General features: G+C 41.2%; 2 protein-coding genes across 4 annotated transcripts in view; one reads left to right on the top strand and one right to left on the bottom strand.

Moving 5' to 3' along the window:
- Positions 1–1,597: 1,597 nt before the first annotated feature.
- The window catches only part of LOC137133584 (helix-loop-helix protein 2-like), a 48,329-nt gene continuing 35,761 nt past the window's right edge, over positions 1,598–14,165 (bottom strand). Inside the window, exons 1-2 of one of the 3 annotated variants that reach the window (XM_067517353.1) lie at positions 3,199–4,793; positions 1,598–2,562 (exon numbers count right to left, since the gene is read on the bottom strand). In XM_067517353.1, coding sequence (XP_067373454.1) covers positions 2,145–2,516 — 372 coding nt within the window. In that variant the 5' untranslated portion in view covers positions 2,517–2,562; positions 3,199–4,793 and the 3' untranslated portion in view covers positions 1,598–2,144. Of the gene's footprint in view, positions 2,591–3,198; positions 4,794–14,165 lie in introns of those variants that run through there. The other 2 variants (XM_067517351.1, XM_067517352.1) reach the window with 2 other exon arrangements.
- LOC137133649 (ribosyldihydronicotinamide dehydrogenase [quinone]-like) lies at positions 7,632–11,355 on the top strand. Its single transcript, XM_067517458.1, has 5 exons — positions 7,632–10,011; positions 10,090–10,220; positions 10,294–10,407; positions 10,493–10,594; positions 10,664–11,355. Exons 1-5 carry the CDS (start codon positions 9,729–9,731, stop codon positions 10,961–10,963), a joined length of 930 nt encoding a protein of 309 aa, XP_067373559.1. The 5' UTR covers positions 7,632–9,728; the 3' UTR covers positions 10,964–11,355.

The following is a 14,165-nucleotide window of genomic DNA, read 5'->3' on the forward strand; positions in this document are numbered from 1 at the left end:
ACTGGATTAACAACCAAACAAAGCTGGCAACCACCTGACATCTCAGATCTTTTCTTCAAACAAAACAGTGAAAGTTAAAAAAAAAAGAAGAAGTCAAACAAGCACAATATTATAAGACATCAGAAAGAAAGGTCAGAAAGGTCCAGCAGCTCATGTTTCCCAATGAGCACATGCATGTACTTGTTGCAATTACTCACCTGTTACTGTCATCCCAGAAATGGAGTTTCTCCAATTTCTGTAAGCTTCAGAGCCACATCTTCTGTGAGACATTAAATGATACAGATATTGAAATGGTTCTGACTCTGTCTCTGATTTTTGGACACAGATTCTGGATAAATGCCTTATGACATATTTGCAGCCAGGTAAAAATGAAAAAGGTAAAGTCACATAGAACGTAGAGCAGAACACCACGTGTAAATAAAGTAGGATTTTAAATTACTCACAAAAAAAAAAAAAGAAAAATCATGATGCTATGTACTTGAATCTGAATTGAACAGCAAACACAAATATGCCCATCTCTTCTAAATTCATACCAAGGAGCTAAAAGGGTGAGCATGAACTTTTCACAGATAAAATTTCCCCTGTGAAACTCCATCAGAGGGCAGTGTTGTGTCTTACAAACTGTAATCTCATTAAAATACAAATGCAAGAAAGTATGATGTTTAGAGAAAACCACAAAGTCAACCTGTTCACACATACATTACACTTGAAGAAAAAATTTAGTTTCTGCACACCGTGGTGTGTGGCAGAGCTCTGTGCACGCTTCACATTAGTTGTTGATCCACACTGAATTTAAAATATCACCTCTGTTTGCTTTGCTTTACAACGTTTCCTGCCCCACTTATCTAAATATCTGATGTTATGGTTGGCCTCTTCCCCTCTACTCCCAAACATACCTTTTGTGTCCAGTGTGTAGACCAGTGTGTAATGTGTAGCATGTAGACAAAGGACTGTCACTCTTCCTGCTGGAGTGGACATGAACAATACCCTGAGCCCCTTGGGCCACATTATACCTCAGAGAGCCTAATAAAGGGATGAGAGCAGGAGAGAAAAAGCAAAGGGACACTGCCTAAACTCGTGATATAAAAGACATCTTTTGGTAATGTGGAGAGCCAGGGCAGCTTGTCAAAACACTGAGTCACATGTCACAGTCACATGTTAAATTATAATTTTTTGTGACATAAAAACACATGTGCTCGTTTGGCAGAATGAAATGAACGAAGCTGGATCACACTAAAGTTAATTCTAATAAACAAACATTTGTCCTTACTTTTCTTTAAAATAGACATTCCTGCAATTGATATAAAAACTGGGGACCTTTACTGTTGGCTACCGATAGTACAACTGGTGTTGTTAAAACATATCAAAACTAGCTTACCCATCCATACACCATTTCAGACATTGTCTCTAAAGGTTTTCAGTGTCTTCTTGTATACTGTCACATTACTGTCTCATTTGTATGAATGTGCATTTATGTGTGTGTGTCCCCAGAGAGGAGGCAGATGGATGACTATCAAATGGTTGTCGTGGTTTGTCTGGAGAAACACCTGCCCCGTCCAGAGGGAGAAGAGAAATCCACCAAATAAGACCTCACAGACATGTTAGAGCGACAGCACTAAAATATACGGCAACTACACCCACAACAACAACGGACCAGACTGTTCATTGTTTTGCAGGTGCCATTTATTTTTAATGTAGATTTCAAATGCAGTTTCAGGTGCTGCTGAATGAAACACAAAGCACAGAAAAAGGCAGGTGGACTAGTTTGTAACTGAAATAAATATATTTACAAATTCAGTTCAAACAGAAATAAAGTTGCAACAGATAATCTGGACTTAAAAGAAGGCATATAAGGCGAAACACCGCACTGTTACAGTAGTTTAGATACAAAATTATCATACAGAAGCTTTGAAAAATATTGTCAGTCTTTTCATGCACTTGGATGACAGTGAACCAGAAGTCCTGCATCTGCAGCATAAAAACTCAGAGATATTCTTAATATTTATAGGATTGTCTGCACTACAGCTTTTAGGGCCACTCTGATAACAACATAACTCCACGCATATATCCTTTATAATTCAGCTCTCCTTGCTGGTTAAAAAACATGCACCAGTCCACCCTCCAAGTGGTCATCGTGTTACAACCTAAACATCCAAGACATGGTTGAGGTAGGAGATATAACAAATTGCCAGTCGTAGGATCTCAATCTTGGACAACTTTTTGTCTGGCGGCAGCGTTGGGAGCAGTTTCCTCAGCTCAGCAAAGGCCACGTTGAAGGCTACCACTCGGATACGCTCCCTGGTTGCGTGCGCAGATCGGTATTTGGCTGTGGCGCGTCTCCTCCTCCTCTTTTCCTCTCTGCTGAGGGCGGGAACGCGCACGCAACGTGCCCTCTCCTCTCCATCCTCTAGCTCGGCCGGCACGGACCTGCACTCCATATTTAAAGGGTCCAGAAAGGTTTCCGTGCCAGTTTGTCCCAAGGGCAGGGTCTCGGGTTGGCCAGGACTGAGCATCATCCTCCGTCTGCACGCTGCAGGTATGCTGAGGAAAACTGATGGGAGTCTGTAAAAAATACACCTGGAAATGAAGCCTGTAAGGAAATGATTCCGTTTTCACTTAATGGCCAATACAGGAAGAGGAGAAAATAGAGTATCATAAGCAGGTTTAATATATACAATGCACAGTAAATGAATGAGAACGCACGCGCAGTTGCAATGGCTTTCGCAACTTTATTTCTATGTGCTCATTACTCTTCTGGTTGCCCCCCTTTCATACTCGGATTTGTATAGTGTGTTGGCCAAACCGAAACACTTAATTAACAGTCAATAGGCCCTAAAATAAGGGGGACTAGTGCTGCCCTCCTGTGGCGGGTACCACCCAGCTACCGGCGCTGTCCGAGGTACTGAAAAAAACCATCGCGCTGTGACAATTAAGTATTTCAGTAAAAACAAGAATATTTAGGACCTCATTTGTTACGTCCAATACTTATCTTTACATCAAGATTTTTCTGCGCGAAAGTTACTATGTATGAGGTGAGATGCAAACAGAGAGCATCTCTGAGGTTATACATTTCATTATAATTCAAAATTTAGAAAAAGTTGTACCTTTATGCTTTAAAGAATCTTGGCTTGGAACCAGCTGAGCCTATCTGGGGACAAAAGCCTAAAACTCTGGATGTGCAGACATTGCTCAACTTACCTCGCACACGCAAAGACCCAGATCCAGCTGATTCTTATCACATATTAAAGCTGCATCAGTTCACAGTTAGGGCGTGTGGTATAAAGTTATGTCCCCGTCAACCTCCAGGCTTGGCTGCGATAGAACTGAGGTGAGTTAAATGTTTGACTTCGGATGAAGTGGACATGCAGTCCATCTCGTCCTCGTCCATTATTGTGTGCGCATCATTTCCTTTAGTAAGAGACAGTCTGGCTAGTTGCTCTGTCTCTTTCCTCCTTCAATGCGTCTCCTGGCGGTAAGACACCCCTCTCTCACCATAACAGTGACGACACGCGCAGTGGGATGATGCGGGGTTGTTTACTGTCCAAACCTCTCCCTCCTTTCACTTTTATTCCCAACAGATACTTTACATGCGTGCAGATCTTCAGTAGTCAAACTTGTCTGCGCAGACTTTTGATTCTAAATGTTACAACTCGGTGAGGCTATTGGCAGCGTTGCTGATAAACATATATTCATGCCCGTCGTGTGGATACAAACAGACTGAAACAACTGCTGTTGTCTATTCATACTTCGATTCAAACAAACAAGGCACAAACACATTATTGCAGCCCTACGTGCATGGTGATGTCATACTGTATTTGTGGAAGTAGAGCTGAAGCTAGTCAAAAGATGGGGTTTTATTAGCCGGATGGGCCTGTACACAACTGGAGATCTATAAACCACTGTGCGCAACACTTGGTATGAGGATAAGATGTAATATTTCCCCAGAGCACAAGCTGTGTCATTTGCAACGCTTTAATCAGCCCGTGCTGCAGAGTATAGGCAATGAAATGCAGGGCAAATGAGATGCACTATAAACTTCATTTATACAAACAAGAAAAAGAAAATTGCTATGCAAGTTATTTAGACTATAAATTAGGATAAAACATGTTACAGTTAATTTGTTTGTGTTTTTGTAGCCTCCTGTGCATGGACAGATGTCCTGGGTATGGTAGAACTGAGGATCTGGCATTTCAGTCTGCTCATCTCTGAGATAGAAATGTCAGCACTGATCATTGCTAACATAATAATGTGAGTAAATCACCAAAGGGGCCCCCACCTCTGTGCCAATGGTGGAAAATGTTTCCTCAGACACTGTCAGAAATGGCACCATGAATACTCAGCTGGGATCATGTGTGGTTACTGAGAAGGCCTTGGCATATGGCTAACATCATTAGCATTCTCTCTAAGCCACTATGTGACCATTTCTGTCTGGTTGATAGGGAAATGACCCTGAGCCACTGCTCGTCACAGGAAGAAAGATGAGATGCCAGAATTATTATTTTAGTGAAAATGAACATTTGTGTACCATTCTAAGTAATGGGGTGATTAAGTGCAGTACTTACATTGCATTTCTTTAGAGTGTGTGAATTCAACCTGAATATGTCAGAAAGTGAGACTATGTGAATTAAAACGGAAATTTACAACAAAATTGTCTCTTTACACTTCCAGAACTTGTACTGATTATAATATTGCTGTTACTCTCATTCAGGGGTGGATTTTTTACTGGGGTGGTCAGAGTGGTGCACATGCTTACAATTGGGTGGCACATTTGGAAAATTATCTTCAATTTTTTTTTACATCACACACCTATAGTCATGCCTAACAATGAAATAATGCCAATGTTATGTAAACATTACTCACTGTATAAAATTTATGTGACACTAAAGAAATCCACATAACATAAAATCATAGACTAAGTGTCATAGCTGCATGCAGGTAGCCCCCACCTTCCAGTGAACTCAACAATCACTTGATTTACATTAAGTTAAAACATAAGACTTATAGGTTATGTGCTCTTTTGCTGCACTACCCCTCACCTTTCCTGTGTCCTCTCCTGTCTCCTTTTGACACCAGTCAATCTGTGCTACACGGGTTTGTCTGTCAGTCGGGACACCATCTGTTTAATGGCCCAAGCCACAAACTTTTTCATCTCCTCCTCCTCATCTGTTCATGCATGCGCATGTCTGTATTAATGAACTCACATGCCACAGTAAAAATACTCTGCAGTGTGTTTAAAAATGTATATCAGTGTGGGATCTTTAACAGTATTTTAGTTGTGAAAAGTTTGCGTTGATTACTACATATCCAACTATCCGTTTGTCTTTGCTTCCATTTACTGTCTATCACTTTACCTTCTGTTCAATTCCCAGTTTCTATAACCCTCATATTTCACCAGAAAATCAAACACTGTAAATGTAAATGAGATGAAGTAGTTAAATTTTTCATTTGATCCCTATTGTGTCCCACCTCCTCCCACAGTTTCCCTCTGTCTGGTTACCATCTGCTGTCATATTTTGTTTTGGCTGACTTGGAATCAGATGACGTCTAATCGATCAACTTTGTCACTATAGTGAGGAGGAAGGGGGTAATGGATTGGGTATGGGGGTGGGTGGTGGGGTGTAGTAAGACAATACAACAGTTCTGAAGCATTTCTCAAGATTTTTGGCATAACTTCCAAAAACAGAGTCAACAATCTACTTTTCCATTTGTAATTCATTACAGAAGGAAGAAGGATGCGGCCCTTCACAAACTAATAAAAATACTCTTTTTTATTTAAAAATGAAGAGCTGAGTCATTATTTCCATCTTTGATCAATTTAGTCTTTATTTTGTAAATCACCAACAAACTATTTAGTAATTTAAATAAATGAGGAAATACTAACACTTTACCTACACAATTAAAAGGATATTAATCAGAAAAAGCTATTTTCACATTTGAGAAGCTTGAGACAGGCATTGTTTGTAGTTTTTTATCGAAGTAATTATATTTACTTCTTATATTGATTATATTAGTGGTGAAGTGATTGGCACTGCAGCCTCACACCTAGAAGGTCCCCCGTTCAAATCCATGGCCAGTTTGCATATTCTCCCCTTGTTTGCCAGGGGTTCCTCTGGGTTTCATTCCACAGTTCAAAGACATGCATGTTACTTTAACTGGTGACTTTAAATTGACCGCAGGTGTGAATGTGAGTATAAATGATTGTCTGTCTGTTAATGTCTCTCTGTGTTGGCCCTGAGATAAACCGATGACCTGTCCAGGGTGTACCCCACCCTATTGACAGTTGGGATAGGCTCCATCCCCCCTGCAACCCTGAACAGGTTCCAGCGATAGATAATGGATGGATGTTTCAGCGCTTGATTGTGTATTGGCTTGGAAGATGGTTTCAAAGTAAAGACACTTTATATAATGAAGTCAAACCTATACAGATTTATAGAGGAAACCTACCAAATGCCCCTTTAGTAAGCACGAAGGAGGAAAAACTGTTAAATGGAAGAAACTTTCAGTAAAAGCAGGCTTAGGCTGGGTGGCAATCGGCCTTAAATGAGTGGAAAGTGGGAAGAGGAACAAAAAGTAACAAACACAACACTTCGGACTGGGGTGGTAGGACCAGTAACTGCACAGTAAAAAAACACACAGCTCCAAAGCTGCAGGTACCTGATTGCAATGAAAGCTGCCACCTGTGCCATGAAAATGCCTTCAATTACTTTAAATGTATTGTTAAAGACTTTGAAATTTTGGATTTTCATCAGTATGCTTTATGCTTCTGCCATACGAAGTCCATCTATTTACTGTATGTCACAGAAAAAAACATCATAAGCTTAATTTGACGGATGTGATTTAACACTTTTAAGTTATATTTAAAAATCTTATAGCTGAAAATAAAAACTAATACCTTACAGTTGGCCCTTAATAAACAACCTATCCATCTCCTCTGACATTGTTTTTATAAAGTTTTCACTCCAATCTGGCATTTGGATCAGTTTTCCTCCTAGTTCTGTGTAGAAAATTCCCAAAAGTTTGAAACTGAAATGAAAACTCAGAGGAATAGGAATGGAAAGTAAACAGACCCTTAACGAAGTCTAATTCATACCGAGAGCCTTAAATGAAAAAGCAGGAGAGACAGATTTGTTGCACACCTGAGAGTGACTCTGGGGAATGCCTCTGTGATGTTTTATGTGGGGTAAAATTCAAGCGCTGTCTCCTTCAAACTTAAAAGCAATTTGTTGTTTATTCATCAAACTGCTTATATAGAGCTTCTGTTCAATTCAATAAACAGGCACTGCAGAGGACACCTGTTTCTAACTCCTCAGGGGCAGTTAATGGAAAGTGGAGATGTGTTAATGTGGCAGAGATAAAGATTTACTCTGGAAGAAGTGACTCTTATCTCAGCACATGCCTGTGTTTTAACATTAAATAAACATGCAAAAGGTTTGTCCGTCATTCAGTCCATTAATAATGTAGCTATGTGCTTCACTGCCAGACGCCATCATTTTCTTGCATTACCTTCAGGGCCTTTGGCTCACAAACCCCAACTTGGCTGACAAGCACATTATAAGTGACTTGTTTTTACAGTGACAACATGAGATAAGAAAAGAATGAGGCGTAAATGAGATTAACTTATGTTGTGTGTGATTTATTTGCACTTGGTCCACTGGAGTTCAGTGTAAACATAGTTTTTAAGATATACAATTCATTTTAAACTGAGGTCATAACATGTAAAACGATACATGGGAAAATTACAAAAGGGCCCCTAACAATCCAAAAAATACTTTGTTTGTTTTGCATTTTTCTGCCTGGTGTACAGCTAGAAAATCAGCAGAAAATAACAAGAACTGACCTTAAGATCAGTCAGCCTGCTGGGATCTAAAAAAGCTTTATATCAGCAGGTGTTTGATTGTGAACAAAAAGAGAGGCCTATTTATGGTCCTGTTGTTAAGAAGAGGATTCAGAGGACAGGGTTAGATGGAGGCAGATGATTTCCTGTGGTGACCCCTGAAACGGAACAGCCAAAAAGAAAAGAACACTCATAGTTCCTTCGTAGCTGTGAAGAAGCAGCAATTGCATCAAGTAATTCTGTACTCAGTCTAGCACCAAGTGACAATGCACTGCTTTAAATGGTTCCCTGAGCTACTGGAGTCTGAAACCTGAACTAAAGTTATTGTCCAGCATCTAACAGTTTCAAAGAATGAGATCCAGCTCCTCATACCTCTTTGGGCTCTAATTCAAAATACCTGTTATTAACTACTTTGACAGAATTGGTTTTTGCCCTAAAGCCAGAGAAATATGCTCAAGAATTTTGGTTGGACTGAAAACCACTCATCCACAGCAACCGTATGAACCTGTATGTTTAATTATCCTATGTTGAGACCAAATTGTTTTGGACTGGATATGAAGAAAAGAGAGGCCTATTTATGGTCCTACATGTTCCACTTTGTCTGACCTTAAACAGGACAGTCAGGAAATATGACAGATGTCTCATTGGAAAGTCATGTAAACACCTTTCAAATTATAACATGACATGAATATAATACTGAATCAGGTATACACTTGTTAGGACCCTTAAACAACGGTGCAGGAGGAGCCTAATCAAAGTCAGGACAAATAGTGATGTCTTTGCTGCAGGGGATGTAATGCGACTTTTGATTGGTGGAAGCTGCTCTCTAGAGTTGCACATAACTACTTGATCAGTTGAAGTTGAAACTATCAAGTGATAATTTTCAGGGTGGCTAAAACATTAGAACCATCTCCCAATACAATCCACTCCACCGCCGACTACGACCTCAATCACAACCACATAGTGGAATTACCACCTTTCTGACAGTTTCTCTTTAAAATCTGAGAAATTCTATCCTTGTAAATTAGAATTCATGGCAGAGCTGCTGTATTGGATTGTAATATATTGTACATTGTACCTAAAGTGGCCAGTGAGTGTGAATGTGAACCACATTGCTTTTTTTTTACCCACTAACCACATGAGGGCACTATAGGTTACGTTTCACCGTCATGGTCCCGCATTCAAATACAGTTAAACAGTGTAGTTTTGTGTATGTAGCTTTTCTGGTCCTTACAGTATGAGCTGTATACTGTTCAGATCAGAGTGTTTTTTAAAGAGGTTTCAAAGGTGGGCTGCAGATGTGGCTTTTATGAATTATGAATGTGACTCCCTCAGACAACCTTGACAACACGCCAAATACCTAACACATGTAGAAGGAAGTGTGAAACATATGTGTGAGGCCAGCATACAATGTTGCAACAAAACAGACCAGGATCATGTGGCTCAATACATCACGGACCATGGCCCCCAGCATAACACTTGATCTGTTCCCATAACAACAGAGAGAAGGCAGCCAGGGGCTCAATATGAAACACAGTCAATACCAACATATAAGGAATGGGGATGGAGTAAGAAACTAACAGGTTGCAGTGATTAAAAGAGTTTGAGATGTAAAAATTCTCAAGTTTTTAAAGTGGAACAAGGCATGTGGTGGTTTGAGAAATGCCAACAACAGCTTGAAACTCAAATAAATCTCAGTAAAAGAGTAAATAGAAAGACAACAAGAAGGAGGTAATCTCACAGTGTCAGCTGATTTGCTGATTGACAGCACCTGTGAGAATCCAAATGAGCCTCATGCTTGGTGTATAAATGCAGCAAGTTGAATGTTCCTCCATGATGAGCTGAACTCTCTATTGTTGTCCACCATCATCTACAGTTGACTCTGCATTCTAGGATGGGTGAGTGTTGTTTTACAAAGTTTAATGTAGTTTTTTTTTCCCCCACTAACATTAGGTTTGGCTGTGGTTGTCACTCAAATGTCACTTGTATTTTTTTGTTTCTTGACTTGGCAGCAAACAAAGTGCTGATCTTGTATGCCCACCAGAGCTCTGGCTCATTCAATGCTGCCGCTAAAAATGCTGCTGTGGAAGTTTTAACAGCTCAGGGCTGCACTGTGGAAGTATCTGACCTCTATGCTATGAAGTTTAAAGCCACAGCTACAGTTGAAGACATCACTGGTATATAATCATCCCGCTAGCATTTCAAAACTAGTGTTTTTGCTTAACCTCCAGCTGATACTTATTTTATCACTGCAGGTGAAGTTAAAAATGCTGAGCACTTCGCTTATGCCGAGGAGAGTAAACTGGCTTGGGAAGAGGGAAAACTGTCCGCTGATATCACAGAAGAACAACGTAAACTCTCTGAGGCAGACCTTATCATCTTTCAGGTAGAGATTACTAGGAAGTGATGTTTTGAGCAAACCTCTACACGGTGAGATTAACTTTAAATGCTGTTCTTAGTTCCCCATGTACTGGTTCACTGTTCCTGCAATCATGAAGGGCTGGTTCGATCGGGTGCTCACACAAGGCTTTGCATACTCTGATGAGAAGCGATACAGCCTGGGAATCTTCAAGGTACATGGGTTTCAAAATGTGGGATCAAGAGTTTACATTGCCAGTCTAAAGCTGTTCTCTTTCTAAATTCTCTTCTCCTCCTTAGGAGAAGAGAGCTATTCTTTCCTTCACCACTGGATCCCATGAGTCCATGTTCAGTGCAAATGGCATCAACGGAGACATGAATGTCACACTGTGGCCTCTACAGGTATAGTTTTGGAATGAATGAAATGCACGAGAAGTAACGTCACAACTAACATAACCCTCTCCTCTGCAGAATGGCATCCTGCACTACTGTGGCTTCCAGGTGCTGGCCCCTCAGATCTTCTGGGCTCCAGCTAGGGTTCCTGCAGAGACTCGCAGTGCCATGCTTGAGGCCTGGCGTACAAGACTGCAAGGCCTCCTGGGAGAAGAGCCACTTTCCTTTACTCCTGTGGACTGCTTTGACAGAGAAAAGGGTTTCCAGCTGAAGCCTGAGGTCCATGAGAAACAAGCCACCAAAGAGTTTGGGTTGACAGTGGGCACCCACCTGGGAAAGCCATTGCCACCCAACAACCAGATGAAAGCTGGAGTCTGAAGACCACAGGGCCTTAGCGTGTCCTTCTGGGCTTAATTGTATGATGAAAATAAAGTCTTACAAAATCTATTGCTGAAGTACATTTCTTGGTTCAAGAACAGTTGGAACATTTGTTCAGCTACAAAAGGTTACAACTGTGGGAGTCATTAAGACTTAAATGGGCAGCATAAACCTTTCACTCTTACACTAAAGGAATGTTTTCACACTGGGAGGCACATGACATTGTGCAAATCCTGAAACTCCAACCTTTATTGCTCTACCTAAACAATTCTGCAACTACAAGGGGCACGGACCAGTGTCCTGTTCCACTCCCAAGTCTGGATAAATTAAGAGGGTTGTCAGAAGGGCATTGGACATAACTCATTCCAAATTAAACAGACCCCTGGCTTCCAGGGCAGGTCAACAGCACTGGTGAAAATTGTGCTACTGTTAAGGGAGAGGAAGGCATGTTTGTAGCCAGAGAAGACTAAAGCCTAGACTGTAGAACTGACAGGGAAGGCTAGAGGGTTGGTTGATATGATGCAGAGAAGGTAGATATACTAAGACCAGGTAGCAAGGCTCAAAGCTAAGGAGCAGAGTTCAAGTTGATTTACCATGGGTCAGATGGGAGGAGAAATGGAGTGTTGACGTAATCTGCCAAGTATTGGTAGGGGAGAGTGAAAGATTATAAAGAGTGAAGTGAGGATGTTGAGTGGAAAGGCAGTTGGTCCAGATGACATACTTGTGGAGATATGGAAGTGTCTAGGAGAGGTGGAAGTAGAGTTTCTGACTAGCTTGTTTAACAAGATATTGGAGAGTGAGAGGATGCTCGAGGAATGGAGAAGTGTACTGGTGCCTACTTTTAAGAACAAGGGAGATGAGCAGAGCTGTGGCAACATCAGAGGAATGAAGCTGATGAACCATACAATAGGGTGGAAAAGTGTAGTGAAAGCTAGGCTAAAGGCAGAGGTGAGCATTTGTAAGCAGCAATATGGTTTCATGCTTTAGAAAGGGGACAACAGATGCAGTATTTGCTTTGAGGATGCTGATGGAGAAGCACAGAGGAAGGTCATAGGGTGTTGCTTTGTGTCTTTGTAGATTTAGAGAAAGCATATGACAGGGTCAAGTCAAGTGGCTTTTATTGTCATTTCTACTATACACAGTGGTACACAGTACACAGTAGAAACGAGATAACATTCCTCCAAGAACCAAGGTGCTACAACAACACAAGCTATAGTAAAGTGCATCGAGTGCAAACAGTGCAGACGAAAAACAGTACAGACAGACAGTGTAGACAGACAAAACAAGTAACACAGGACAGGACACAAAACCCAAGACAGTGCCGACCAGTAAACCTACTGTATACTATTTTACAGTACAGTACAGTACAGTCAAGTGTGCTAGGGGTGTAAAAAAAGAGCAGCATGTAAACGGTATAGTGCATACCGTGCCGAGAGAGGAGCTGTGGTATTGTATGAGGAAGTCTGGATTGGCAGAGAAGTATGTTAGAGTGGTGCAGGACATGTATAAGAGCTGTAAGACCGTTGTGAGGTGTGCTGTAGGTGTGACGGAGGAGTTCAAGGTGGAGGTGGGTCTGCATCAAGGATTGGCTCTGAGCCCCTTTTTGTTTGCTCTGGTGATGGAGAGACAGGTTAGACAGAATTCTTCATGGACTATGATGTTTGCAGATGGAATTGTGATCTGTAGCAAGACCTGGGAGCAGGTGGAGGAAAATCTAGAGAAGTGGAGGTCTGCTCTGGAAAACAGAGGAATGAAGAGTGTGGAAAAGAAGTGAAGAGGCGAGTGCAAGCAGGTTGGAACGGGTGGAGAAAAGTGTCAGGTGTGTTGTGTGATAAAAGAGTATCAGCGAGAATGAAAGGAAAGGTGTTCAAGACGGTGGTGAGACCAGCGATGTTGTTCGGCTTAGAGACAGTGGCACTGAAGAAAAGACAGGCAGAGCTGGAGGTAGCAGAGCTTAAGATGTTGAGGTTCTCTTTGGGAGTGACGAGGATGGACAGGATCAGGAATGAGGACATCAGAGGGACAGCTCATGTTAGATGTTTTAGAGATAAAGTCAGAGGCCAGATTGAGGTGGTTTGGACATGTTCAGAGGAGAGACTGTGAATATGTCGGTAGAAGGATGCTGAGGTTGGAGCTGCCAGGCAGGAGGTCTAGAGGAAGACCAAAGAGGAGATTTATGGATGTAGTGAGAGAGGACATGAAGTTAGTTGGTGTGAGAGAAGAGGATGCAGAGGACAGAGTTAGATGGAGGCAGATGATTTCCTGTGGTGACCCCTGAAACGGAACAGCCGAAAAGAAAAGAACACTCATAGTTCCTTCGTAGCTGTGAAGAAGCAGCAATTGCATCAAGTAATGCTGTACTCAGTCTAGCACCAAGTGACAATGCACTACTTTAAATGGTTCCCTGAGCTACTGGAGTCTGAAACCTGAACTAAAGTTATTGTCCAGCATCTAACAGTTTTAAAGAATGAGATCCAGCTCCTCATACCTCTTTGGGCTCTAATTCAAAATACCTGTTATTAACTACTTTGACAGAATTGGTTTTTGCCCTAAAGCCAGAGAAATATGCTCAAGGATTTTGGTTGGACTGGAAATCACTCATCCACAGCACCCGTATGAACCTGTATGTTTAAATTATCCTATGTTGAGACCAAATTGTTTTGGACTGGTTATGAAGAAAAGAGAGGCCTATTTATGGTCCTACATGTTCCACTTTGTCTGACCTTAAACAGGACAGTCAGGAGATATGACAGATGTTCCATTGGAAAGTCACGTAAACACCTTTCAAATTATAATGTGACATGAATATAATACTGAATCAGGTATACACTTGTTAGGACCCTTAAACAACGGTGCAGCAGGAGCCTAATCAAAGTCAGGACAAATAGTGATGTCTTTGCTGCAGGGGATGTAATGCGGCTTTTGTTTGGTGGAAGCTGCTCTCTAGAGTTGCACATAACTACTTGATCAGGAAAATATTTATACATGTAATTTTATTTCAATTTTAGCTAGCTCATATGCTAATATTACATTTATTATAGATCTAAACCTTCTCTGTCTGCCATAATTTGGATTACTTTTAATCATCCCTGCCGTGCAGCGGTGTTGAGCGTGCCAAAACATGAAGGTGTACAGTAAATCCTGGTGCTCTGTTTAATTGTGACCATTCCAGTGATCCGATAAATGATGTTAATCTGCTGTA

This window comes from Channa argus, chromosome 9, assembly GCF_033026475.1.
Source record: "Channa argus isolate prfri chromosome 9, Channa argus male v1.0, whole genome shotgun sequence".
Classification (NCBI taxonomy): Eukaryota; Metazoa; Chordata; class Actinopteri; order Anabantiformes; family Channidae; genus Channa; species Channa argus.